General features: G+C 42.6%; 2 protein-coding genes across 8 annotated transcripts in view; one reads left to right on the forward strand and one right to left on the reverse strand.

Moving 5' to 3' along the window:
- Positions 1-16,303, forward strand: part of LHFPL6 (LHFPL tetraspan subfamily member 6) — a 35,667-nt gene extending 19,364 nt beyond the window's left edge. For all 4 annotated transcript variants that reach the window (XM_073002553.2, XM_020787983.3, XM_078383793.1 and 1 more), the window contains exons 3-4: positions 13,091-13,189; positions 13,879-16,303. In XM_073002553.2, the coding sequence (XP_072858654.1) occupies positions 13,091-13,189; positions 13,879-13,997 (218 nt within the window). In that variant the 3' untranslated portion in view covers positions 13,998-16,303. The remainder of the gene's footprint in view (positions 1-13,090; positions 13,190-13,878) is intronic.
- NHLRC3 (NHL repeat containing 3) overlaps positions 1-26,997 on the reverse strand; it is a 37,894-nt gene that overhangs the window by 2,845 nt on the left and 8,052 nt on the right. The window contains exons 4-8 of one of the 4 annotated variants that reach the window (XM_073002551.2): positions 26,212-26,412; positions 24,336-24,427; positions 22,127-22,285; positions 21,246-21,358; positions 18,178-18,495 (exon numbers count right to left, since the gene is read on the reverse strand). In XM_073002551.2, coding sequence (XP_072858652.2) covers positions 18,213-18,495; positions 21,246-21,358; positions 22,127-22,285; positions 24,336-24,427; positions 26,212-26,412 — 848 coding nt within the window. In that variant the 3' untranslated portion in view covers positions 18,178-18,212. Of the gene's footprint in view, positions 1-17,076; positions 18,496-21,245; positions 21,359-22,126; positions 22,286-24,335; positions 24,428-26,211; positions 26,413-26,997 lie in introns of those variants that run through there. The other 3 variants (XM_073002550.2, XM_073002552.2, XM_020787982.3) reach the window with 3 other exon arrangements.

Genomic DNA, 26,997 nt, shown 5'->3' on the forward strand with positions numbered 1-26,997 from the left:
AGGTGGATGATCTTGGTCTCCAATTGACACACCCTTACACTTGGTGATCTTTTTTGATTCCTTAATTACTGCCCTTCTGAGTTTCTGTCTTCTGATTTCTCTGCTGCATTCTCTGTTTGGATTGACGGCTGAACCAAGGTATACAAAATCTTTTCAGTGTCTCCATAGTTCTTCCCACTTGGGCACTTTCTTCTTTCACTTTTACTAAGTCATTTAAAATCATTCCTGTTTTCTTCTAGAAAGATGGTGTCATCTGCATATCTTACATTATTGATGTTTCTTCCACCGACTCCCTCTCCTTCATCTGAATCTAGTCTGGCTTTCCATATGGCATGTTCTGCGTACAGATTGAACAGATAGGGAGATAAAATGCGCCCTTGCCTGATACCTTTGCCTATAGGAAACTATTCTGTCTTTGCATTGTCTGTCCCAACAGTTGCTTCTTGTCCACAATACAGTGGTGCCTCGCTTAGCGATGTTAATTCGTTCCGTAAAAATCACTGCTAAGTGATTTCATCGCTAAGCGAAATGTGGTTTCCCATTGAAAAGCATTGAAAACCAGTTAATCCATTCCAATAGGAATGAATTGCCATCCTTAAGCGAAACTCACCATAGGAAACATTGCTAAGCGAAACGCGGTTCCCCAATTGAAATATATTGAAACCTATTCAGTGCATCTCAATGGGGGAAAATACGACAACAAATTTAAAAAGAGTCAGAACAAAGTCAAATTTGGTTAACAAAGGGTTTATTAAGTGCACTTTATGATTTCAAACATTTTAAACAGTAAACTTTAACTTTATAAATAACAGAAACACATTTAAAAAACAGCAAACATGAGGCTGTTTAAACCATCGTTAAGCGAAACAGGGGACCCAAAATTTAATCGCTATGCGAAGCATGGTCCCAACCATCGCTAAGCGAAAATCGCCCATAGGGACCATCGCTAAACAAAGCGCAAAAACGCTCTGAAAAAGTCGTTGCTAAGCTATTTCATCGCTAAACAGAGCGCCCGTTAAGCGAGGCACCACTGTATAGGGGATACATCAGGACAATGAAGTGCTGAGAAACAACCATTTCTTTCAGAACAACTCACAGTTTCTCATGATCCAAACAGCCAAATGTGTTGTTGTAGTTTATAAAACATATACTACTCTTCTTCTGAAGTTCTTTGGTGCTCTCCAGTAGCCAGCAGATATTTGCAATATGATCCTGAGTGCCTCTTCCATTTTGGAATCCATTCTAAACATCAGGCATTTCTCACTGCACATAAGGTAAAAACCTTTGTTGCAACACCTTAAGCATCATGTTGCTTGCATGGGAAATTAAAGCAAATGTCCTCTAGTTACTACACTTCTTGGTATCTCCTTTCTTGGGGACTGGAATGTGTATTGAATGTTTCCAGTCTGTGGGCCATTGTTTTGTTTCCACATTGTTGGGATATTATTGTTAGTATTTGGACAGATTCAGTCTCTGTGGCTTGAAGTAGTTTTGTTGGTATCCCATCTACCCCTATTTATTTCTTCCTAATACTTTCAGAGCAGCTTTCACTTCATTTTCTATAACTGCAAGTTCTTCGTCATATGATTCCTCTTCAAAAGCATCTTGACATCTTTTCTCTTCTGTTTAGGTCTTCAGTATTCTGTTTCCACCTTCTCTTTATTTTCTCCTGGTCAGATACAGTGCTTCCCTGTTGATCATTCAGCATTCCTAATCTAGACTTAAATATCCCTTTGATTTCTTGGATCTTCTGAAAGAGATTTATTGTTTCATCCCTTTTGTTGCACTTCTCTATTTCTTTGCACTGGTAATTGTAATAGCTATCTTTGTCTCTTTGCGATGGTTGCTGAAGAACTGCATTCAGGTTTCTGACCCTATTTATATCATCTTTTATTTTTGCTTCTCCCCCCTCCTTTACAATTTTAAATGTTTCTTCCATTATTCATCTAGGGTTTTTTTTTCTTTCAAGGCCCTTCACCACATTGAGGTATGCATTCAAGAAGAGACTAGCTTGATATACTAAGGTATTAATCAAGCCTTCTTTCTAATGTCCCCAAGTCTAATGGAATTTCCGCCTGTATCAGTATTCTGCAGTCTTTTCCAATGTTACATACTGGACTACAATGCCCATCACCCTTGACTATTAATCATATCAGCTGGGGTGATGGGAACTGTAACCCAACATTGTATGGAGTTTCAAGGATTTTTTTTTTTTAAAAAATCTGGTTTAACATGTTAAAGCCTCCTTCTCTGTCCTTGCAAACTGTCAAATGCTTTGTTACTTTGGGGTGCTTGTCTTATTGCATCATCAGATTGGGTTCCTTAGAGCTAACCTTTTGCACTTAACTATATTAGAGATCTTTTTAATTATCTGCATTGAATACAAGTTGCGAAGAGCAGGGTGTTAAATGTAACCATTCTTATGAATTTAGTGAGCTGAATCATCTGCAGTGAATGTTATAAAGACATCTTTATGAACAATGGTCACTTGGGAAGTAATTATTCGTTTTTTGCAGAATCTTTCATCGCCACTTTGATAGCCAACAAGCAAAAGCCTTTATAGAGCCCTAACATTCATTCTGCAGAAAGTACAGCTCAATTTAATGGTAGCTTTGCTGCCAGTGGTGCTCTGTTTCATTTCATTTTTTAAAAAAAAAACTACAGTAAAATCAATTCAGCAATTACTGGCCCAGCCTTTAGCCTCAAATGGAGTTTGCTTGTGTTCTTCACAATTCATGAATGTGTATTACTAAATTAATTCCTGCTTTGTCGGGCCCCTGCTGTTCAGAAATAATTGTTTCAATAATAAAGAGTTATGATCTGATACATGCAGCTGCATCTGAGCAGCAGATCAGATAATAGCTAGGTCATTTCTCTCCCTAGGCAATGGATCCTTGCCAAACATGTAGTGTTCAGTACCAATATAGAACTAGATGCTTTCCCAGCTAAGAGGTAGCTAAATTTTTCATGAGGCTTTGGGCAATTTGCCTAATGAAAACAGTGCGGTTTCACAAGCTTGCATACAGAAATAAAAATAGCGCTTCGCGAGATCAGTGACAAGAAGCGTCACAGATGGAAACGTCACCTTGAAACGAGGGAAGTGCAGAAATGCTCAGGACTGAAGGACTGTTATGATGGAAATATTGCCTTTCACAGTGACAGGCCATGCTGTGGCTCTTGGATCCAAAGTGGCAAGGCCAGGTTAAATTAACAGAATATTTCACTATTTAATGCCACAAGATGCTTCAAACTTAAGACACTGGTAATTACCTTGCAGATTTGCTTGCAAGCTAAATTGTGATAACTGCTCAAGTTATGACATTAAAAAAGACAAATCCCCACATGCCATAACCTCTTATGAGAAGCTGTCTGTGGTTTCCAGTTAAAGTGCGATACAGATGTTTTGTCCATATTTTCAGTCTCCACCTTGACATCTATCTAGGCTGTCTAAATTCCTTGGTTTCTCAGTCACAAGCATCAGCTTGCTTTTTCCATTCTGTCCAATTGACTGAAAGCACAGAGCTAAATGCTTATAATCTAAGGAAGAAAGTCTGTGTGTATTTCCATGGTAGCATCCCACTGGAAACAATCCGACTCAGCTCAACAGAAACCTGCATCTATTTAGGCTCCATGTGTCTAATTTACTTTTTGTTCACTTAATTCTCAGCTAGGTAAAGGTAAAGGTTCCCCTTGACAATTTTTGTCCAGTCGTGTTCGACTCTAGGGGGCGGTGCTCATCCCCGTTTCCAAGCCATAGAGCCAGCGTTTTGTTCGAAGACAATCTTTCTGTGGTCACATGGCCAGTGCGACTTAGACACGGAACGCTGTTACCTTCCCACCGAGGTGGTCCCTATTTATCTACTCGCATTTGCATGCTTTCATACCGCAAGGTTGGCGGGAGCTGGGACAAGTGACGGGCGCTCACTCCGTCACATGGATTCGATCTTGAGACTGCTTGGTCTTCTGACCCTGCAGCACAGGCTTCTGCGGTTTAGCCCGCAGCGCCACCACGTCCCTCCAATTCTAAGCTACTTCCTATAAATATCTCAAAGCTCTTTCTTTGTTAAGGAAAAGGAAAGGAATTTCAATATGTTTATATATTTATTTATTTTAAATAAAGCACCAATGTGCTTTATAGATTCCCTCAGGGATCTCTCTGTATTTATACTTTTTTGGTTTCCCAGCAAAAAGTGAGATGTGTTTTCTGTTCTGTCACTGTGTGATTGATGAGCCTTTCATGAGCAAATATCTAGCAGCTTGTAAATAACTGCACTGACAAGGGAGGCCAGCCTGGTAAACAGATTACTGCCCATTGTGCAGGGAGAGAGTCAGGAATCCTGCCGTTATGTCCGCAAGCAACCTTCTTCTCTCATGGCCTTCCCAAGCCTAGCTACTCTTTAAATCATGGACGGCAAACTCCACCACAATTGTGGGAGCAGAGTATAAAATATACATGCACAGTGTCAGGAAAAATAAGAACGCAAGAACTGCTGTCTGCTACATGAGACTAAAGCCCTATTCAGGTCAGCTCTCTGTTCACACAGTGGCCAACTCCCCAGCACTGAAGACTTGAGTCAACACAGCTCCGCTCTTGCACTTTTCACCAATTGACCTGCACAACGATGCTACCATTGATTCAATTCTTCCAAAAACAGAAAATAAAAAACAGTCAGACAGACAGACACCTTCTAGTTTATTAATGTGAGATATTGTGCTTTGGTGCTCGCGATTCAAAAAGCCAGGAAATGTCCCAATATTGCTGCACAATATTGTGCTCACATTGCGAACAGGAAAAAGGATGCCAAGCTCTACATAGCGAAGGGCAGCCTGAATGTTGACAACAGCAGTGGCAGAGGTCAAGATGGCCTACAGGATACCCTCTTGTGCTCACTGTCATTCAGAAAGTCACAACATGCAAGGGAAAATCCCAGAAGCGGACCCCCTTTTCATCAGTTCACCAGTTCTCACCAAAACACAAAGCAGTCATCAGGGCTGTTTTTCAACAAGTGCGCATGGTGGTGAGCAGAAGAGGTTATCCTGTAGACTAGCGGTCCCCAACTTTTTCTGAACTTTAGACTGGTTGGGGGGTTGTGGTACGTGTGTGTGTGTGGAGCACCCCCACATTTGTGGGTGGGCACGGTGCACTTGTGGAGGGGAGGGGTGCACTCGCGTACATGCGCAGAGGGGAGGGGCACCTGTGCGTGTGGGCTGTGGGCTGTGCCTGTGGGTGGGTTGTGTGTGTGTGAGTGCATGGGGGGGCGGGAGATCTGTCTCCATGGCCTGGTCCTGCCATGGCACCAGGCTGGCACCAGGCCACGGACCAGGGGTTGGGAACCCCTGCTGTAGACCATCTTGACTGGTGCCATCAGTGCCCCTTTGCTACGTAAAGCTTGCCATCCTTTTTCCTGTTGTTGTCCTAAATTTACTGTCCCAAACCATGAACATCTGGCCATCTTTCTATTTTTTCACCTATGAAATATACCCTGAATAGCCCACCAGAACACTATCCACAGCAAGCGCAGGCATGTAACATTGCCCAAGTCCCCATTTTGAACCTTGGGTTAAACAGAGGAGCCTGGCATGCCCAGCTGATCATTATTTGTTAAAAGCTTTTTTGCTTCTTCTTCACCACCCCCAGCTCAGCAGTGTCCAGCTTTAATGAAGAGTAATATGGGATTGAACGCTAGTTTATTTTGTGATGGATCGATTGTTGATTGTAATCTAATACATTATTATGCTCCTGTTTCCTTTCTGTTTTGGGAACTCGGTGTCACCCAAATAGGGTAGTTATTCTTTGCTGACAAAATATGGATAATCCACCACAAATTCGAACTTCGATGTTGGTCCCACAGGAGGACCAACTAGCCTGAAATACTTTTTAAAAAAACTTCATGGTTCATTAAGTTGTAACATCTTAGGCCTCGCGAATATGAACCATGTGAAACAAAACCAGATGAAGGCGAAATGGCCTTGGCCTCATTTTAATAGCATTGCAGGATATGAAAGACAGGAAATGGTTTGCATGCCTCCTCAATACAGCTAGTCTGCTGATTTTTAAAAATAAATGTTACAAGTAATTTACCAAATAACATAATGGGGAAAATATACAGTATATATTTATACAGAATATATAAAGGGTGGAGAGATGCCCCATTATAGGCTAATGTCAAGGCTAAAAGTGAGATACAGGGGTTAGAGTGTTGGAGTGGTATTTAGAAGATGCAGGTTCCATGATCTACTGAGCCCTGCAAAGCCACTGAGTGACCTTGGGCTGGTCACCCTCTCTTGGCTGGATGTATGGTGTCTCAACTAAAGTCGGAAGGAGACCCACGTACTGTATTACACCTAGAGCTCACAGAGGAAAAAATGGGATACACATTTAATAAATAAATAATACTGTTATAAAGCATCATAATTACTGTATGTAAAAAAAAAGCTCATTAACACATGGTAGTCTCAGTTCAGCTAGGTTCAGTATTTTGCATTTCTATCCCATATGGAAATAATTGACTGAGGATTTATCTTCATACCCTTAATCCCCAAACCATTTTCCCAGATGAAATGTATGAGATCCAGATTAGACATGGGTTATTCATATTCGTATCTCTGGGGGTACAAATACGACCTGTGTCACCGTAGGTACCGCAGGGGCCCAGTTCCCTCCCCAAGAACCAGCTGGCCCACTCACGGGGTTCCACGCAACACTGGGGTCCTCCATCATCGTGGCAGGACTCTTGCTGGCTTTCCCCGCCTCCCCACACAGCCGAGCACTGACCAGCTGAGTGGGGAGACTCCCTGTCCCACCTCATTGCCAAAGTGGTCGGTTGCACAGGGAGGCGGGGAAAGCTGGCCGGGCTCCTGCTCTGATTGATGCAACAGTGACAATGAAGGACCCCAGTACTGCATGGAGCCCAGGGAGTGTGCTGGCCATTTCTGGGGAAGAGAATTGGGGCCCTGTGGCACCTGTGGTGCCACAGGTCATATTCATATCCCTGGAGATACAAATGTGAATAGCCCGTGTCTAATCCCGATGGCAAATTATACTTCAATATTTCTTTTCTCACACTTGAATTAATGACATATAAGTCTTTCTTTGCAATACTGTGGGAAATTAGCTTGAATTCATGTTTCAAACCAAAATCTGCAAGCTACCCAGCAATTCCCGGTTCATCCTGTGCTCTATTGTTGCAATGTGAATTCTCCTTCTGAGTAGAGTCCCATGAAACTCCAAATCCTGATCCAGGGGGCTGGGAAATGGTTTTCAAGCAGTCCCTTGATTGTGGAGCAATAGGAAGGTCCCGTGTGCTAGTTCTTTAGCGCCAACATAGCAAATCTAGCCCTTAATCTTTTAGCCCTCTATTCTGTATCTACTTACCTGGAAGTATTCCCCATTGTAATCAGTGGAATTTACTTTTGATTAGACATTTATGAGATCATGCTGCAAGGCTTCAGTGAAAGTGAGAAACCAATTATCTTGTTAATTTAATCCATTCTTCTGTTTCTAAAATATCTGAATATATTAACAGTGTCGTCCTATCTTTATTAAATCTTGTATATAAAATCTAGCATGGTTGTTAAGCCATGTTACACTACGTGTCTATAATGATTTTCAAAGAAATTGACACAGAAAACATCTTAATTTCTATAAACTGCAAATATTGCTATTCCTTGTCTTTGGTATCTTAGGCAACATGTTTATTTCATTTAATAGAACAACCAACTTTCCTATACACTTTATCTCATTCCGTTATTTTTAGACAGCATTCCTTTGTTGGAATCTTCAAAACGTTCTTCAGATTTATTTTAGATCTCTGAAAAACATTTGGCGTGCAATTTTATGCACTCAGGGCTGTAAAAAAAATACTGATAGTGAAGAAGACAGATGCCATTTCTTTTTCTAAATAGATCATCTTATCTCTTTTTCTACTGTTAACTACCTTAGGGCATGGTTACACTATTGAAATGAATTACATGTTCGATCCTGGTTAGAGATGGGCACAAAGCACAAAAATGGTGGTTCATAGCGAACCATCCAAAACTTAAAACAAAATATATTTTTTAAAGACAACCATGAACCAATTCATTTTAAAAAAAGATTGTGTCTGGGGGGAGGGGAAACTAAATCACCCGCACCCACAGCCTGCCCCCTTCCCCTGTCACCTCCCTACCTGGTCCTACCACAGTCTCTTCTTCCTCCACCACTGCCAATGGGCGATCCGGTGCCATGCGGCCCTGATCTGGCACCCCATGGTGCTGCATTGCCAATTTGCAGCCCCACAGCCTGCCCCCTTCCCCCTGCCCCCATCACCTTCCTACCTGGTCTCCTCCTCTTCCACCTCCTCCTCTGCCGCTGACACCACCACTGCTGCCATTTTATGAGACAGCCACTGAGTTTCCCTTCCAGAAGCCGGGCCTGCTGTCTCTGCGCACGTGGGCATAGACTGTTGGCTGATCGGCCAAGGCCTGCACAGAGACAGAAGGCCCAGCTCCCGGAAGGGAAGCCAGGCCTGCTCTTTCTCAAGATGGTGGTAGGGGTGGAGGACAAAGATGAAGGGGCAACAGGACCAGGTAGGGAGGCGAAGGGAGCACGGGGTTTGTGTGGGGAGCACGGTGTGTGTGTGTGTGTGTGTGTAAAAATAATTAGTGGTTCAGGTTTGTGGATTTTCACCAACCCTAACTCCGACCAGGCCTAACCTGACTAATCACTTTTAAACTATCCTTTTCTTCTAGTAGGCTTGCCTTATGCCCAGATTATAAGAGCCAAAGCAGTTTTAAAATTTAAACATAAAAATAAGATCTTTATTGAAAAATGACAACTATTAAACTCCACAGACTTTAGCTTGAGGTTACATTAATCAGACATGCCAGCTTTTGCACAGATCTTATTCTCCCTAATACAAAGCATTTCTATTTATACAGTCCATTCTAAAATCCAGCTTCCCTCCCCGGGAAAACAAGATAACCCTTTCCTTCTTCTCCTTGATTGGTTGGCTTCTTGCCTTCTCTCATGCAATAAGCTCCTTTCCAATGTTGCCAAGTAGTTTTGGAGAGGCTTCTGTCACATGTACCAACATGAACCAATGAACCAGTAATTATTAACGAACTTCCTGGTTCGTTTTTTAGTTTGTGCCCATCTCTAATCCTAGTTTTAAAATTCATTTTAAAGTCATGTGTTAATCTATTTTTAGACTGTGTTGTATATCAGTTAAAGGGGCTATACAGACTAATATGCTGATGATACCTAGCTCTACATTGCCTTTCTTCCATTTGCAGTGGATGCCGTTCCATCCCTTGAGCGCTGCCTGGAGGCTGTCCTACAATAGATGCAGCCAAGTGGACTGAGGTTGAACTCGGACAAGGCGGAGGTCTTGTGGGTGGGCTCCCCCAATGTCAGTGGTTTGGGGAACACCCTCTCCTTTTTTGGGGGGGTGACTCTCACTACAAAGATGCAGTTTGCAGTCTGGGGCTCCATCTTGACTCGGTGCTCACCATAGAGTCATAGGTATCATCCGTGGTTCAGTCCGCTCACTTACCTCTCTGGCGGATCACCCAGCTGCATCCCTATCTAGATGCAGGGGCAGTCACCACGTTGGTCCATGTGCTCATAGTGTTAAGAATAGACTACTGTAATCCTCTTTACATGGGGCTTCCTTTGAGATTGATGCGGAAGCTCCAGATGGCCCAGAACACAGCGGTCAGGCTATTAACAGGGGTGAAAAAATTCCACCATATATCACCCACCCTGACCGCCCTACACTGGTTACCTATTCACTTCCGCGTCAATTTCAAGGTGTTGGCTATTACATACAAAGCCCTAAATGGTTTAGGCCCTCGATAATTGGCAGAGTGCCTTCTTCCACCTAGTTCTGCCTGTATCACCCGTTCCAGTCAGGTTGGGCAGCTGAGGGACCTAACACCAAGAGAGGTCCAAAGGGAAAAAAACAAAAACGGGCCTTCTCGGCAGTGGCCCCTCGTCTCTGGAACAATTTACCTGCAGAGATCCGCCTGGCCCCCTCACTGAGGGCTTTTAAGATCAATCTGAAGACATGGCTATACAGACAGGCCTTCCCTACAGCCATCACCTATTTCTCTTTTTCTTTTTCCACCTTGGATTCTGCTCTTAAATTGGGTTGTATCTTTAGTTCCTTAATACCTTCTTATTTTATTTTTATATTTTGTGTAAACCACCCAGAGTAGACACGTTCTAGATGGGTGGTATATAAGTTAAATGAATGAATGAATGAATGAATGAATGAATGAATGAATGAATGAATGAATAAATAAATAAATAAATAAATAAATAAATAAATAAATAAATAAATAAATAAATAAATAAATAAATAAATAAATAAATTTTAGAGTCATTACATTTGAGGCTTTGTCCTGCACTTACCCACCCTTGTGCTGGCTACCTCTCACAGCCATTAGCTGCTGCTGCCCTGGTGTTATTTTTAATTTTAAAAATAATTTCAGTCTGACATAGCAGTAGTGCAGAATGACACAGAGAAAAAAGAAAACACAGGTTTTAGGGGGACGTGCGTGCGCACACACACACACACACACACACACACACACACACACACACACACACACACACACACACACACACACAAAGTGAGAAGGGAAACACAGATGCAAGCACAGGGGGTGGAAAGGGAGCATGGAAGTGAGTGGCAAACCCCACAGACACAATTTACACTGACAAGGGCATTTAAATATGCCAAAACAATTGAAAATAAATGAGTTCCATAAGCAATTCAAAACAAACAATCCTCTCACAGCTGAATAAAATTCCTCAGTTTCCAACCAAAAAACATGCTTTCCAAAAACAAAACAGCAACAAAAATATCTGTGCTTCCATATGTATTGCGTAGTCACCTTTTTAAACACTGATTTTAAACCTGCTTAAACCTGATTCAGATACCTGGTTTTGTTTTGCTTTTGTATGTAGCTACACTCATAATCAAGCTGAGTGGCATTGATCTCACTCATCTTTGAAAAATATTACAAAAGCTAAAATGAGTCTTACAGAGATGCTTCAAGACTCATGTTCCAACCCAGTAGACATTAATTAAAAAAGTTACACTTTTTGTAGCTTCTTGTGATTTACATTTTATTCACCTTTTCCCCTGGCAGATAAAATTAAAAATTCTACTTCAATTTTAAATTCCCTATACAGTATTGCAAATGCAAATGTGCAGCCTTCTCTTCATTCTGTGTCATCCATTCCATTAAGGCTTGTCACTGGGGTGCATTACTACTGATTTTTTTAGATTAGGAAGCTCTAAACTACCCTTTTATTTACTTGAGGAGACAGTTTTCATTTGTATTCTCAGTCTCTCATCACTTGAGCTGGATTTTTACTAGCATCTATCATTATTTGAATTGTAAATCCATGATTGAAACAGTATCTTGGGAATCATACTCATTTAAATTATGGAAATCATGCCGCTCCATTTCTAGAAGGACAGACATCTTGGTCTGTTGCAGCACACAAAAAAACAGCCGAACGCCTTATGGCACCATAAAATACCGACAAATTTAGTATGGTGCAGCCAGCCTCTCCCCACCATGCCTGGCTCCCCAGCCATTGCAGAGTGAGAGCAATAGACATGTGGTGTGCACGTGGCTCTCAAGTCCTTTTTTGTGGTCTCCCTCCGAAACTCCCCCAATTAAAAAAAGAAAATATTGTTGATGCAATTCCCCCCCCAAACAAAAAAGGGAGTGGAGGATGCATGCCCGGGGATGGGGGAATAATGCTTCTAGTCGGAACAACTTCTCTCTGAAACAAGGTGTCTTGTTTTAAGCACACTTGACATGAAAGAAAACACCCAGAGGCTTCATGGGGGGGGGGTTGTTGTTGCCCAGGAAGATGCTGGGGCTGAAACAACAAATCCCAGGCTCCTTCAACAGTGCTCATCCTGATGCTCTCCAGATGTTGACTGGGAATAATGGAGCTGTAGTTCGACACATCTGGAGGCTAGCATACGATTTCGTGAACCACAGCCCGTTTCTTCTCATGTCCGCAGCGTTTACACTGTGTTGTTGTTGGCAACGGTAGTGAATGTAAGCTGTGAGGTCAGATGTAAATGAAATTCAAAAATAAAATATTAAAAGTTCCAAACAAACAGACACCACAGAATGGGAGGATTATGGCAGAGCTGTGCACGAGAAGCATACTTTTGTTGTGGTCTCTCTATAGTACTCTCTACCTGAGATAGAGGTTCCACTTAAGCCACTTCAAAAACAAGTAACCACTGAGGGAGCTATCTGGGTATCTACTTTGTGGCTGAAAAAAGGAAACCTTATGATTCTATGGAGTCAAGATCAAACTAGGTGATGAATTTAGACTGCATTTAGAAACCGTGTCTCTCAAGGGGTGAAAAAATGTCTCCGTGTCATCACATGAGTTTCTCCTTACCCTGTATCTTGCATTTAGCTATGCTTTATGAATGGTCAGTTCAAGGTAAAAATGAGCTTACGGTAATTTACAAGTAAGTCTGATTGCTGAGGCATGCATCTCTAAGGAAATGCATCACCGGGGATGGGTTAAATGGGAAAGGGGTCGTGGGTAAAGATCTGGTCCCCTGACTTGTACAGGTGGAATCACTTTCCAGCGAAGCCCTCAACTTCAGGTGGCTTGTGTGTGTCTCCTCTTCTCTTGCCTCCCTCCACTCTTCACCTAATGGGTTTACATTCCTTCCTCTCTTTTACCAGCAGGAGAAAAGAAGCAGAGACTGGAAAAAATAATTTTCTCTCTCTTCGGATTACCACTCTCAGAGATCACACTTGCTGGACGTTTCTGAAACTTCTGATCCCACACCCCCAAAGTAACTTTCAAGCTCTGAGAAAGAGCAATTGATGTGAAATTGGCAGGAAAATAAGAAGGAAGGGATTCAGAGATGGCAGGATTTGTCCACGTACTCTTAAAGAACCTGCAGATACTACTGGGATAAAGCAAAAGCCCATGAGATACTGTACAATACTTTGTATTACCTAGGAGAATTAGCCCATTGTCTGTAAAAGTGCTGTTGGTTTCCCTTCCTTTATACTCACTCGTTGGTTGTTGTCCCCCCCCATCCCTTTACAGGCTTGTTAATTGGTTCTGGATGTGCTCTGTATCCTTTGGGCTGGGACAGTGAAGAAGTCCAGCAGACCTGTGGCAACATTTCCAACCAGTTTGAACTGGGTGAGTATGGTTTCCCATTATGGCCAAAATGATTTTCAGGCATTCATAGCACGAACACAATGCAAACAGAGATCAAGAATGACTGGTGCAGAATTCAAAGCTTCTGGAATGACCTTATATAGAAAATGCCAAGCAGACCCCATAGCCCATTATCTAATGGAAAGCATCCATAAATCTCTCCTGCTTCTATCCTTTGCACTGTTTTAACATGACCTTGTAATATGAATGCTGAGAATGCCTTAAATGATATATACCTGCTCTGCCAGACAAATGTGACAGCTATCCAACCCCTTCTGCAGGTCCTATTCACAGAAAAGAAAGACCATGAAGGCGAGCCCTCCGCACACGCACACCCCACTACTTTTATGGACTACAGCTCTCAGGATCCCCTCAGATTCTGAGAGTTGGGGGATTCTGGGAATTGTAGTCCAAAAAAGGCAACTCCACTATGCTGTCCTGCCTCATACATAAGGTGGAAAAAAAATGCCCCAACTTATGGCCAAGTTTGGTTCCACATTCCTTATTACATGAAAAGATGCAAGTATGGCCGACACCAGGCAAATGACATTTGAACAATTTAAAAATAATTAAAAAAAAAAAGTTGTATTTTTCCATTGGAAAGAAAATATAGTCGAAGGAGACCTCTTCTGATAACATTGTCTTTTGTCTGTTGTTCTCTTCACCTACAGGTACCTGTGAAATTGGATGGGCTTATTACTGTACTGGTGGAGGAGCTGCTGCAGCCATGCTGATCTGCACTTGGCTGGCCTGTTTCTCTGGCAAGAAACAAAAACAATATCCTTACTGAGGCCAGAAGGAGGCAGAACAAAAGGAAAACCAGTTTAGAGAGGGAGAAAGAGAAGGGAAAAATTAAAAAAAGAAAAGGAGTATGCAAACTTTTGTTGGAAGGAGAGTGCATTAGCTCTTCACTGTAGCCAGGTCAATACAAACGAGAGTCAATAATATTGGAATGGATGTGTGACACTGTGAATTGTGAGGTATTCTCTGTATCTCTGGGGTATTAAACTACATGGGACTTTGGCTCCCAATACATTATTTGTAGCCTATTCTGGTATAATAGAACTACAGGAAGCCTCCTCCATCTCAGGGGGAAACACTATGGAGTTTTTAGCAGAAAGGGTTAAAAAAAACATACATGGGGGGGGGGACAAGGGTTTAGCTTTATAAAGAATTCTTCCACATATGAGCAAATCTGAGGTAAAGAGGGCATTTCTTAGCAGTTTTGCTGCTCACTTAGATGTGAGTATGCAGTGGTTTTCCAGAAGTGGTCACTTCAACACAGCTGGAGCAGCTGCTACTTGACTTTGTGTGCGTGTTTGTGTGTGTGTGCGTGTGTGTGTGTGTGTGTGGAGAGTACCGATTTTCAGGCCTTAAGAGTTTTTGCCTTGAAACTCAAAGAGTTCAGAGGCTTCCCCAACCTGATGTGTTGGGCTCCCATTTGATGTTCAGATTTGGAATTAAACTTAGTATGAAAAGAGACTCTTTCTGAATGAGACTCCTGAAAGCACATCTGCCTACCTTTGCACAGACACTTTGCCTTCATACACACATAACAAATGGAAGCCTCGCGTATTAATTTTACGAAAAAAAGAGAAGCCTTCAGTTTGTCCAGTCCGTCTTCTGTGTGCCACAGAGCAGCTGGAATAGAGTTTACAGTGGAAGGCGCTGTTACTCAGGCATATGGCAAGAGCTGACATAACCTTTTCACCTTCATCTAAAAAAGCACAGGCAACCACATCAAATCCTCGCTCTCTTTGTAGAAATATATAGCAACTCACCCTTCTTCCTCGTACATGCAGCCATGCCACATATTCCAAATATGCATAACACAAGGGTATTCTCTCTCTCTCTCTCTCTCTCTCTCTTTGATAAGAGCCATCTATTGACAGGTAATTGGAAGTGGCAAAACATGGAAGGTGAGGAAAAAGTTCCCACCCACCCCCATAATATTCCTAAGTGAAGCACATTTTCATGTCAAGAAAGGGTTGTTATTAAGCTATGTTTACAGACCTTGAAATTTAAGGCATAATGGTGACCTGGCCTAAGTCTTCCTGCATTGTTTCATGCACAACACCCGCTTTCTTCCATCATGTTAATATACCCATGTAGCCCTTTTCTCAACCAGTGCATGCACACGTCTCCACCTTCATTTTGGATGGGAAAAAAAATCACTTTCAAATCTCATTTTTTTTTTACAAGCGTCTCTTCTCCGTTGATACGAGCTGTCCCTTTTCTCTGCTCGTTCCACAGAGAAGGAACCAAGCGACACGGAGGCCCTCCTTTCCCCTTCCTTTTCTTCACAGGGTGGCTTCAAAGGGTGGAAGGGGCCGAAAGTCACTTCCCCAGGCGCCATGCGCTGCTCTTGCGTGAGGGGGAAATGTGCGTTGCTGCTTCTGCAAGGCCTACTTTCTCCTGAGGATGGAGCTCGGGCATTTGTCACTTTCATACACCACCAAGAGGTAGCAACAAAGGACGTGTCATTCCTCTTTACTCGGTCTGTCAGTTTGTTTGAGACCACTACGCGCTTGTTTATTCCATCGCTGCTTCGGGTGTTAGCCACTTACACAAAAGTACTGTGGAAAAGAGCAGTTGCATTGAATCGTTTATGCACTTCATAGCTTCCCCCCCCCCACTAATTATTTTATTTGAATTTCAGTATTATACCGCAACCTAATGGACTAATGGGCCATTTTTTTCAGTATTTTATATAATCCATGTACACATTTTCTCAAGTTTTATTAACGGCCCTTTCAGGCCTATATAAATGTTATTAACCTCAACATTTTCAAGATTGATACAAAAATGCAATATTTTATTCAGCGTATGTAGCCTTTTAGATAGAGCGTTCCCACAAAGGGCAATGAGAGGACAAGTTTGTCTAATGAGAATTGTGTGAGTGATGCAATAGGGTAATACTACTTATGCAAGAGCAATGACAGACATCTTCCAAGTTTTGAAACTAATACTGTTAGTTAATTATTGTTGTATTGTGCTGTATTGTTTATTTTACTATTCTTCTTTGTAATGTAATATAAAATGTACTATTTTGTTTGTATTTTAGAATCAGTGTAAATAAATGTCTTATCTAAGTAACTGAGTGGTATTCTGAATCTTTTCTCTCCCTACGGATCTACTGTAGCTCTCCAGGTGTTTTCACCCTACAGTTCCCACCAGAACCAGCCAGCAATGGGCAGTGGCAAGGAACTGTGGATGTTGTAGCTGAGAACATCTGGAGAGCCTAATATCCCCCACTCCTGGCCTGTGGTTTTATGATTCTCCTAATGGCCAGCAGGATGGCTGCTAGCTGGCAGCGTTTGCTGAGGAGGTGAATAAAGTGGCACCCAATAACCTGCATTCCTGCAGAAAAAGATAAAGAGATAGAAAAACCCTGGCAGATACTACGGGCAAAGCTCACGTGTGCTTTCTGATCTCATGCCTTCTGAAACCCACAGCAACAGAGGTAAGGATGCAAGCAGGATTCCTGTAGCATGGAAGCAAGGGTCAGAAAATGTTGTGAGGCCTGACACATCCTTTTGCATTGCCAAGATGGTGGGAAGAAGAAGAAAATGGGCTCAGCAAAGACCTTTGAACTCCCCTGCAGGAGTCAAATGAATGACTATTCTTTCCAGACAGAGTAGTTGTATCTTTTCAATTTCAATCTGCTTTAGGTAAACTCTAACTTGAGCCACTGACATCTCCAAATAAGTGCCCTTATTTGAGCAATTTCCATTTATTTGTTTCATGTGTATCCCACCTTTCTCCCTAGACAAGGAATGAGCTAGTTAGAGATGCCATAGGACACATACTTTGGGGGAAAAGTCGGATGTAGAGCCACACTGGTCTGATGCAGCAAGAACAACAGAGGCTTATACTGACAAAAAAGCTTGACAAATTTATTGTGACACAGACGCCTGTAGAGGTTGTTCCAGCTTCTGAGGCAGGGTTTTCCTTAGTAGTTTTGCAGCACTAAATTTGTATTACAAATAATAAAACATCCAGCAAAGTGTCAGGAGGGGGGAAATAGTATTTTTCATAAAATGTATGTGTACAAGGGTGGAAATGCAAATGTTCCTACTGCAAAATCCTAGTAGCTGTAGTTATAGTCTTTGACTAGGGATCTGTAAGCATAAACCCAAATTTCTTTTTGTGATTCTCCAAAGTGCCTGGAGCCAGAGCAGCCTGTAAATTCCATAACAGTGTACAAGAACCCCCGTAAAAGATGAGCACAATACAATGAAAGATAAATACAACAGAAAACTTCAGATCACTAAGTGAAAAAGAAATTTCAATCTGCATTCAAAATGACGGAAGTGAGAAGCAGCACTTACCTCTGGAATAAACTCCAGAATGCTGGGATTACTAATGAAAAGGCCTGTTTCTCTCTGAAGCTAATTCAATGTACCTTAAATCCTTTCCCGCAAGTCTGGTCTAAAAAGTTCCCTCCTGTACTTCTTGTATTTAGCAAGTACAGACACCTGGGTTTTGTTGTTCCTTGAGACTCACTAAAGCTCAGAGAAATAGGACTCTCTTAGTAGCAAACTCAAGGCCTTGCCACCACTGCCCCCAGAAGCAGGTTCAAAGTATCTCAAGAGTATTTAAGATTCACAGGCAGGAGATGATGTTCCCAGAGATTAATCAGAATTCTGGCAATAGAACAGAATTGATCTTGCCACCTTTTACATATGAACCAGACCAGTCTGTTAGTGGCTGTCCAAAAAAGTGAATCAGTAAATTTACTTGGCTGGATGTAAAGCAGCTATAAATAAAAAGTAAAAAGACCACTTCTGATGGATTGACCTTTGGAGCTGTTTTAAACAAGCACTCTGGGCAAGTCATCTGTTTAGGCATGTCAAAATAAACATTGCTGAGAGATCCATTAAACACAGTCTTTAACATCCAGAGAACACCTTAAAACGGCGAACAGTTAGGTCCCTGAGAGAGGCACAGAATACAAAACAAGCGCATACCTCAGGTTACCAAACCTAATTCAAGAGTTCCAGTGTTACAGAACTGAGGACCATCCAAAGGAAGAGAGAGGAGCCAGAAGTTTCCTGTGACGCTGCAAAGGCACATATTTCTGCACTTGCTGGGCTCCAATTTCTGCTACATAAACTGCTCCTGTTTCCTTGCTGACATCCAGGAGATGAGGCTTGACTTCATGCGCAAGTTGAATTGTGTCCACCACTATGCAATCCCCAATTGATCCAACTGGTGGGGCAGCCAAAATTGATATCCTATCAGTATTCAGATGGGCTACAATGATAAACTTCTCATCAGGGGTAAATCTATCAGTGAAAGGGGGAAAAAAGGAAGCTATTAAAAGGAATAGGAACTGGACAGTTCTCTCTGGATCGAAAGATCCCACGATATAAGGGCACGCACTTCTACTCACACAGAGCTAGCGGCCATCTTTTGTTCATTTGCACCTGAAAGCTGCTGTACTACTGAGAAGCCCTAGTGGATGGGCCCTCCAGATTTGCTGCCCCTGTGTGGACAGTTCCTGGGAGAAAGCTTGTGGGGGGGGAGTCTGCGTCTTATGGAGCGAAGGCAGCGATTTCGCCCCCACTGGCCCCGTGGGGGGGAGCATCACAAGGGTCTGAGTGAGCCTTCCGGGAAGGAAGGAAAGCCTCACAAAAGGTCCTGGAAGCTGGCGATTTCACCCACGCTGACTCCGTGGGGGGTGGGGGGAGCATCGCAAGGGTCCGAGTAAGCCTTCCAGGACCCTTGCGACGCTCCCCCCACGGGGCCAGCGTGGCGAAATCGCCACCTTCTGGGAGTCTTTTGAGGCTTGCGAAACTTCGGAAGACTCCCAGAAGGTGGCGATTTTGCCCCCTCTGACCGCGTGGGGGGGCAGGGTGAGTCTCTAAAGGGTCCTAGGGTGTGTTCCAGGACCCTTTAGAGACTCACCCTGCTCCCTCCTCCAGCTTCCCAAGCCTCAAAAGAGTCCCAGAAGGTGGTGATTTCGCCCCCTCTGGCCCGGCGGGGGGGGGGGGCTTGGTGAGCCTCCAAAGGGTCCTAGGGTGTGTTCCATAAGACAGACCTCTCCATAAGGCTCACCAATTTTTAGGAGAAGAAAACAGATTATTTTTTCCTGTTTTCTTCTCCTAAAAATTTGGCGCGTCTTATGGAGAGGTGCGTCTTATGGAGAGAAAAATACGGTAAGCTCCCTTCTCCAACAAACAATGGATCCATGTCTTCAGCTCAACAGTCTTGGTTTACTTGTCGTGACTTTAGCAGATTTCTCTGAAAACTACCATAAAATGTTCCACCCAGCAACCCAATCTGACAGAGTAACATTTTAAGGGCAAGTTAACTCAATAAACAGATATGACCCACTAAAATATTTAATTATTCAGATTAGATTAATTACTAGCTATTTCCAAAATAAATATAGAACATAAAAAGTCTGCCGATCTGTCAACTTATACCCCTGAAGTATATTAATTACAACAACACAAATATGTTGGTGGGGACGCTAGATGAGTTGTTCTCACTTTGGAGCCAAGCATATTACTAGTATGAAAAGTTAATATACTGTGGAACCACGATATCCACGGGGAATCAGTTCCACACACCCCTCCTGAGCAGATGCTGAAAAATGTGGATATAGCAAGTGCAACACATCACATGGTCTCTGGTTCCCTCTAGTGGCCCGTTGTGGTAAATACACTACACAGTTTTTATTTAATATTTTCAGGCAGCAGATAAGTGAATTCACAGATACTAATCTCCCAGATGGGATGGAGGGGGTTCTACCTTATATGTTACATGGAACCACACATTAACATGCTATGAAACAAGCAAGGCTGATCTAGCATAGCTATTTTAAAGTAAGTGAGACCAAACACGGACCAAACACTGCTCTACCTGAAGGCCTAGCTGAGCAGGTTAAGAACTTGGGCTTGACATAAAGGTAGCTTTCAGTCTGGGTGAACTAAGCTACTTTTGTTTGCATTAAAATACAGACAGGCAGAGGCTGGCATACGGATGCTTGTCAGATACTGACAAGCTGGAATTGGTAGTGACATAAAAAAGGGTCATGCAAAGCTAGTTGAGCTCAGCAGGAAAACATGGAAAAGGAGGGGGAAGAGTGTGCTGAATGGGGCAGAGAAATATATACAAGGATAACAGGCAGAGTTTACCATCCTGTACATCAACTTTGGAGAGATTTTTCCACTTTCACTAAGATGCTGATGCAAGAAGAAGAAGAAGAAGAAGAAGAGGAGGAGGAGGAGGAGGAGGAGGAGGAGGAGGAGGAGGAGGAGGAGGAGGAGGAGGAGGAGAGAAGAAGAAGAAGAAGAAGAAGAAGAAGAAGAAGAAGAAGAAGAAGAAGAAGAAGAAGAAGAAGAAGAAGAAGAAGAAGAAGCTTGTCCTCAAGTTAATTCCAATTTACGGCAACCCTTTCCAGTGTTTTTTAGACAAAGTACTCAGAAGGGAATTACCATTCCTTTTTTTTGCTCATAAGAGTTCCTAGGATCACCTTTCTTATCAAAGGTGTACTTCTCTAATCAATACAATCTTTTTTATTTTCTTAGAAAGAAGTGCAGATGTGATTCCTTTACAAGTGAGGAAGTGTGCTCAGGTAATCTGAGGGCTTAATCCTCATTGCTGCTGTGCCTGCCGTGTCCTTATTTGGAGAGCACCTCAGGACTGCTCTCACCTGACAACTGGAGGTCCAATCATCCCCTTAATTACTGGAGGTATCAAATGAGATTGAAGAGTTATTGAAGTTCAGCAGTTACATGGCCTTCTTGGACTGGAGCTTCTGAGCGACAGAAATATATTGCAAGGGAACCTGGCAGGCAATTCATTCATATACCCACCAATGCATAAGATCTGCACTCAATAAAACTGAATTACACTGTTCCCTTTTTGTGACCTATTCTTGAGTACACAGTGGGATAAACCCTGCACAACCGTCACTGCTGCCAGTGTCAGATGCTTACACAACCACAGGGGCCAAATGAAATCTGGCCCCAGCTCCCTCTCCTGCCACTTCTGCACACCTCCACATGCAAATGTATAGATACTATACCGGACAGAATAAGGGGCATCTTCTGTGAAGCAGCTACTCCACGAGCCCAACCATTCTCCGGTGATTTTGTCAAAAACCTGGATTCGCCAGTTGGCTCGGTCAGCAACCCACACCTAGGGCACATGGAGAAACTGATATAAGCCATTAAAGCAAAATAAAAAAGCACAACAAACCTGCACATATGAGATGAAGTCCAACCAAATAGAGAGTAAAATATTCCAGCTCTGAGCCACATACTGTATCACACCTCATTACTGACCTCTGTGTAAGCAAGAATTAATCCTTTCTTTTTGTCAACCAAGAACATACAAACTTTCTCTTTGCCTGGACATTTTAAACTCTATCAATTGTACAATGACATTAGAATTTCCAGGTGTTGCCTTTTATCATGTATGATATTACTATGTTTTTATGAAGTTCAATATTTATATCTGGAATTCAGATAATGCAAGTTATCTCCATCTTGGCTGTCATTGCATAAGCAGGCAAAAATATTTTCTCTTCAGCCAGGCATTTCCGTAGTGACTGGCTGTCTGAATGGTTTTTTTTTAAATGGATTGTTGTGCCTTGTTGCTTTGAATATGTTTTTCTTGTTGATTTTGTTTACAGTTTTAGTGTGGCATTGGTTTGACTCTTTTTAAATATTTGTATACTCACTGTTTTTAGTTTTAAATATTGATTTTATTGATGAAAGCTGCCTTGGGTTCTTTTTAAGGAGAAAGGCAGGGTAAACATATTTTGAATGAATGAATGAATGAATGAATGAATGAATGAATGAATGAATGAATGAATGAATGAATGAATGAATGAATGAATGAATGAATGAATGAATGAATAAGCATATAAAGATGGTTCTCTTCTGCTCAGTCCTGATTTCTAACCTGCCTGGCTAACACGTCCATCTTCTTCAACTCAGCGTACCCCAAACTGAACTGCTTCTTCTCTTTAATTCTTCCCAGCGGACATCCTCGGCTCCCATCAAGCAAAGCCGCAGCCTTCATTATATTTTCAGTTCCTCTCTCTCTCCTTTCCTTCCCCAGCTTCAAGCCAACATCGAATTACATTGTTCCACGTTACAAAATAATAAGACATGGAGCTCTTCTGGGTAAAAATTTTAGCTCATGCTCGGGTCATCTTCTGTCCTTCCTACTACAGTCTTCTCTTCCCTTCATGCCATGATTATTCTCCTAGTCCACTTGGACCGTGTAAGAGTTCTGCTTCAACACCTTCATTGGTTTCCCTATTTCCTCTGCACTCACAATAAACTACAGTACCCACAACCTTGCCCCATCACCTCTCCCCCTTCCACGGTTTGGTTTCTCTAGTACTGCCACCTTCAGTCTGGCCTCCTGTGGTAGTTCCAGAATCTGGGAGCCACAACAAAAAAGGCCCTCTCTTGGGTCCCCATCAGATGCACCTGTGAAAGTGACGGGACCAAGAGAAAAGGCCTCCCTGGATGAACTTAAAGCCCAGGCAGGCTCATAAAAGGAGATCCGTTTCCTGAGATAGCTCGGACCCAAACCATTTAGGGCTTTATAGATTAAAACCAGCACTTTGAATTGTGCCCAGGAAACAAACAGAGCTGTTGTAATGGGGGGGGGGTGATGTGATCCTTGTAACCAGCCTTGTTAACAATCTGACTGCCCAGTTGCGCCCTCTATGACCTATTTTTAACTTTTTTGTTAAATGGGGAGGGGCTAGGAGCATTGGGGGTTTCTTGAACCATAGAAGACTTGCCCCCCACAGAGAGCACAACCATCAAAGCCGATCCAAAGAAAATGGTAGGGACCTACTGAGGGCCCCAGGGCACTAAGGACTACATTTGGGCCCCTCGGGCTCCCACAGCCTGCAGGTAACATGTGGCTCACCCCAGTGCATCACGGGGCAGAAGGTGAGGGGAGATACCCCAGTTCAAAGGCGACGCAAACCCTACAGCAAGCCTACAACGAGAGATGGGCATGAACTCCCAGTCTGGCGGTTCGTTTACTGGTCAAAGAGGTGCCTGGTGCTTCCCAGCCCTGACTCCTCCGATGGGCGCCCACACTCAGGGGCAGCACCCAGAGGAGGAGGGGCAGGGAACCTAGGGAGCGGCCTCCGATTGGGTGCCTGCCAGAGGAGGTAAGGGAGAGAACTGTGGAACACCCAGTAAACAAAACTGGCCTGAACTGCCGAGCCATGCCCATCTCTACCTACAACCATCCAGGATTACTGGATGGACTACAGAAAAAGAAATCTAAACCTCAACGCTTCCTTCAGATTTCCTCAACACTTCTGTGAATGTTCCAAAGCGGCTTCTGGACAAATGCCTTCAGGTGATCATGCTTCTCCCATTTTGCTGCAAGCACAAATTGCAACGCTGGCATCCCATACTACTGGAAGTACTGCCCTTGCCCTCCATGTGCATCTTTTAGGCCCTGGAGTGGATATAGCACAGATTTTGCAAGAGAGGGAGAGGAAGAGACTGTCATAATCACCCAGAGTCAGCATCTTGAAAGTAAGCCCACACTTGCTATCTCTATTTTGGGAGGTGCTATTTTCCCCCCTTGTACAGAAAACTGTTAATTAGTGTTATAATATTTTAACACCAATATTTTTATTATTAAAATAGTGTGATATCAGTGAAATGAGTGGTACAGTGTTATAACTCTATAATGCCAATTTCTTTTTAAAAAAGCAAGTTAGAAGACCCTTCCAGCCACAACCATCAAACATCCTGAGAAAAAGGTCAGAAAGGACACCCACAAAATTAAAAAAGAAAACAACCATGATAGTGTTATGACATTGCAACAGTCTTTACAATGCATTTCACCATTTTATTACCTGTCAAAAGAAGGATAGACAATATGTTTTAGTATTAGTTAAATTATTGACTTTTTTTAAATGAGAAAACCGAAGATGACAAGGATTGGATGGCAGTATTCTGTGGATATATAGTATTAGGTCGTGTAAAAAGGGAGTGAATGAAACAAAGACTAAATGCCTAGAGTTAAAGGAAGTGAACTGAAAGCACGGAATTTGAACTTCAACGGAACACTTCAGGATGCTGATATAATGGGATATACAAGGCCCAAACCCTCACTGCTACGTTACCCGTCCAACAGAATCCACTGTTACACTGTGCGGAATCCTGAACTGCGTAATGGCAATACCATTCTCCCCATGAAGCCATACAGTCTTCAAGTCTGTGGGTACAAGACAGTGAGTCAAACATCATGTATTGCTGAGTTTGTAACAAAATCCCTTCATTGCTCTGATTTTAGTGACTAAACTTTTCCCTTGAATTGCATGGGCTTGAGCAGCACGATTTTCGTTATACACGGATTATTTCCAATAAATCAATATTCAATAAATAAAAGGTCGATGCAATTGAAAAAATGTGCTATTTGTCCCCAGGAAATGGCCTGACAAAAGTGGATCTCCAGATTAATGAGGCCCCTTCTGCTGGTGGTGAGGCAGTCCCCAGCCCGATGGCGAGCACCCTCTCCTGGCATGGCAGCAGCATTTGGTGGCTGGGGAGGATGCTGGGGCATGCTATACAGTTAATACAATAAGCTCATCTGTTCTCTCTCTCTCTCTCTCTCTCTCTCTCTCTCTCTCTCTCTCTCTCTCTCTGTGTGTGTGTGTGTGTGTGTGTGTGTGTGTGTGTGTGTGTGTGTGTGTGTGTGTGTGTGTGTGTGAGAGAGAGAGAGAGAGAGAGAGAGAGAGAGAGAGAGAGAGAGAGAGAGAGAGAGAATCAATAGATTATGCTTTGTAGTTATGTTTTGGGGGCATAAGAGTTATTTATACATGGATTTCTGAACTACACAGGGGTCTGGCGCCCCCATTCTCAACACTGTTGAAGGGAGAAATGTACAGTGGTGACTGGCTTACTGATTGCTTCGTTTAACGATGAAATCACTTAGCGATGACTTTTTCGGAGTGATCTTGCGCTCCGTTTAACGATGGTTCCTATGGGCGATGTTTGGGACCATGCTTCGCATAGCAATGACAGTTTGGGTCCCTGGTTCGCTTAACGATGGTTTTGACAGCCTCATGTTGGCTGTTTTTTAAATGTTTAAAAATGTTTAGAATGCTTGAAATCATAAGTGCACTTAATAAACCCTTTTATTAAACTAATATGACTTTGTTCCGACTCTTTTTAAATTTGTTGTAATTTCCCCCCCATTGAGATGCATTGAATAGATTTCAATGCATTTCAATTGGGGAACCGTGTTTCGCTTAGCAATGTTTCCTATGGTGATTTTCGCTTAAGAACAGCAATCCGTTCCCATTAGAATGGATTATACAGTTTTCAATGCATTTCTATGGGAAACTGTGTTTTGCTTAGCGATAAAATCGCTTAACAGCGATTTTTTTGGGAACCAATTATCATCATTAAGCAAGGCACCACTGTATTTCAAAACTAGTATACATTTAACATCATGTTTTGACATATGTTTTGAAAGTGGAAAATAACTTATTCTGCATTTGGAGCCTGCAATTTAAATAGGCTGAGAGTTGTATATTTTACATAGTAAAACAAAGCAGCTTTCATGAACAAAGTTTTCATGAACAAAGAAGGTGGTTTAGTGTTAGTGGAAAAATTATACTGTATCTGGGGCTATGAGTTTTTTTTAACATATCAAATAATATTCCATCTTGCAAACATTAACCAACATTTTATATTTAGCTTTCTCTTCAGTAAGCACATATGCAAGATGTGGGCATAAACAACCCTCTAGGATTTTAGTAAGTATTCTGCTGTCACTGAAAGGCACACTTTATGTCTTCTCTTCAAGATGCACATGAAAGAGAAAGAAAAAATGAAGAAACACCGAGGTACCACGTGGGCAGATGTATTGGAAGGACGGCTGTTGTCCCTTGTATCAAACTACCCGAGCACAGCTGGTGTCACAAGCAATCATCCAATGCATCACAAACCTGTGGCAGCCTAAAAGATCCACCTACTGGCATTTTCCTGGCTCACCTTGCGTCACTTTGAACAGGCGGTTGTTTAGCCCTCCATCACCGTCCACAATATAGATGTCTCCTGTTGGTTCCACAAACAATTCTGCTGGCTGGTCAAGTTGGAGGGGATTTATACCAGAACCCGCTTCGCCTGGAGTGCCTATGACCTGAAGGAGCTGACCCGAAGGACTGTACTGCTTAATGGTGTGCCCATCTTTGCCTACATTGACAAAACAACATCAGGAAGAACATATCTCGTTCCTAAGACTGTCATTTAAATAAGACCAGGTCTGTTTAAAACAGGGATGATCGATGTCTAAGGATACAACAGGCCCTTTAAATGTTTTTTTGAGGGGTCCTGGACCTGTTCAGACCCCCCTTTTTTAGGAACAAAAAGTGACTGGACTCCTGGGCTTGGGGACTACCTGTGGCCCACAGGCTCTAATTAGCCCCTCCCCAGTGTGGAAACTAGAAGAGTCATTGGGCCACACCTGGAATGGGGATGAAGAGCCATTACAATTTCCAGATACGGACAAAAACAGCACACTTTTTTTTCACTTTCTGTTGCACTCGGTCTCCTGCTATGAATCTCTGCTTGTGCTCTTCATTCTCAGCAAGAAACTCCCTCCCTTCTCACTATAACCTCCATTCATATCAACTGCAAGATTTGCACAGAGGCAGAAAGGCAGCTTCGGGGATGATGGCCAACAGCTTGATCAGTCTCAATTTAGGAGCTCCTTTGGAAAACTCATGCATGCCACAGTACTTGGAAACGAAGCAATTTTTTTCCAAGTACAAAAAAGAT

The sequence above is a fragment of the Pogona vitticeps genome, chromosome 1 (genome assembly GCF_051106095.1).
Source record: "Pogona vitticeps strain Pit_001003342236 chromosome 1, PviZW2.1, whole genome shotgun sequence".
Lineage (NCBI taxonomy): Eukaryota > Metazoa > Chordata > Lepidosauria > Squamata > Agamidae > Pogona > Pogona vitticeps.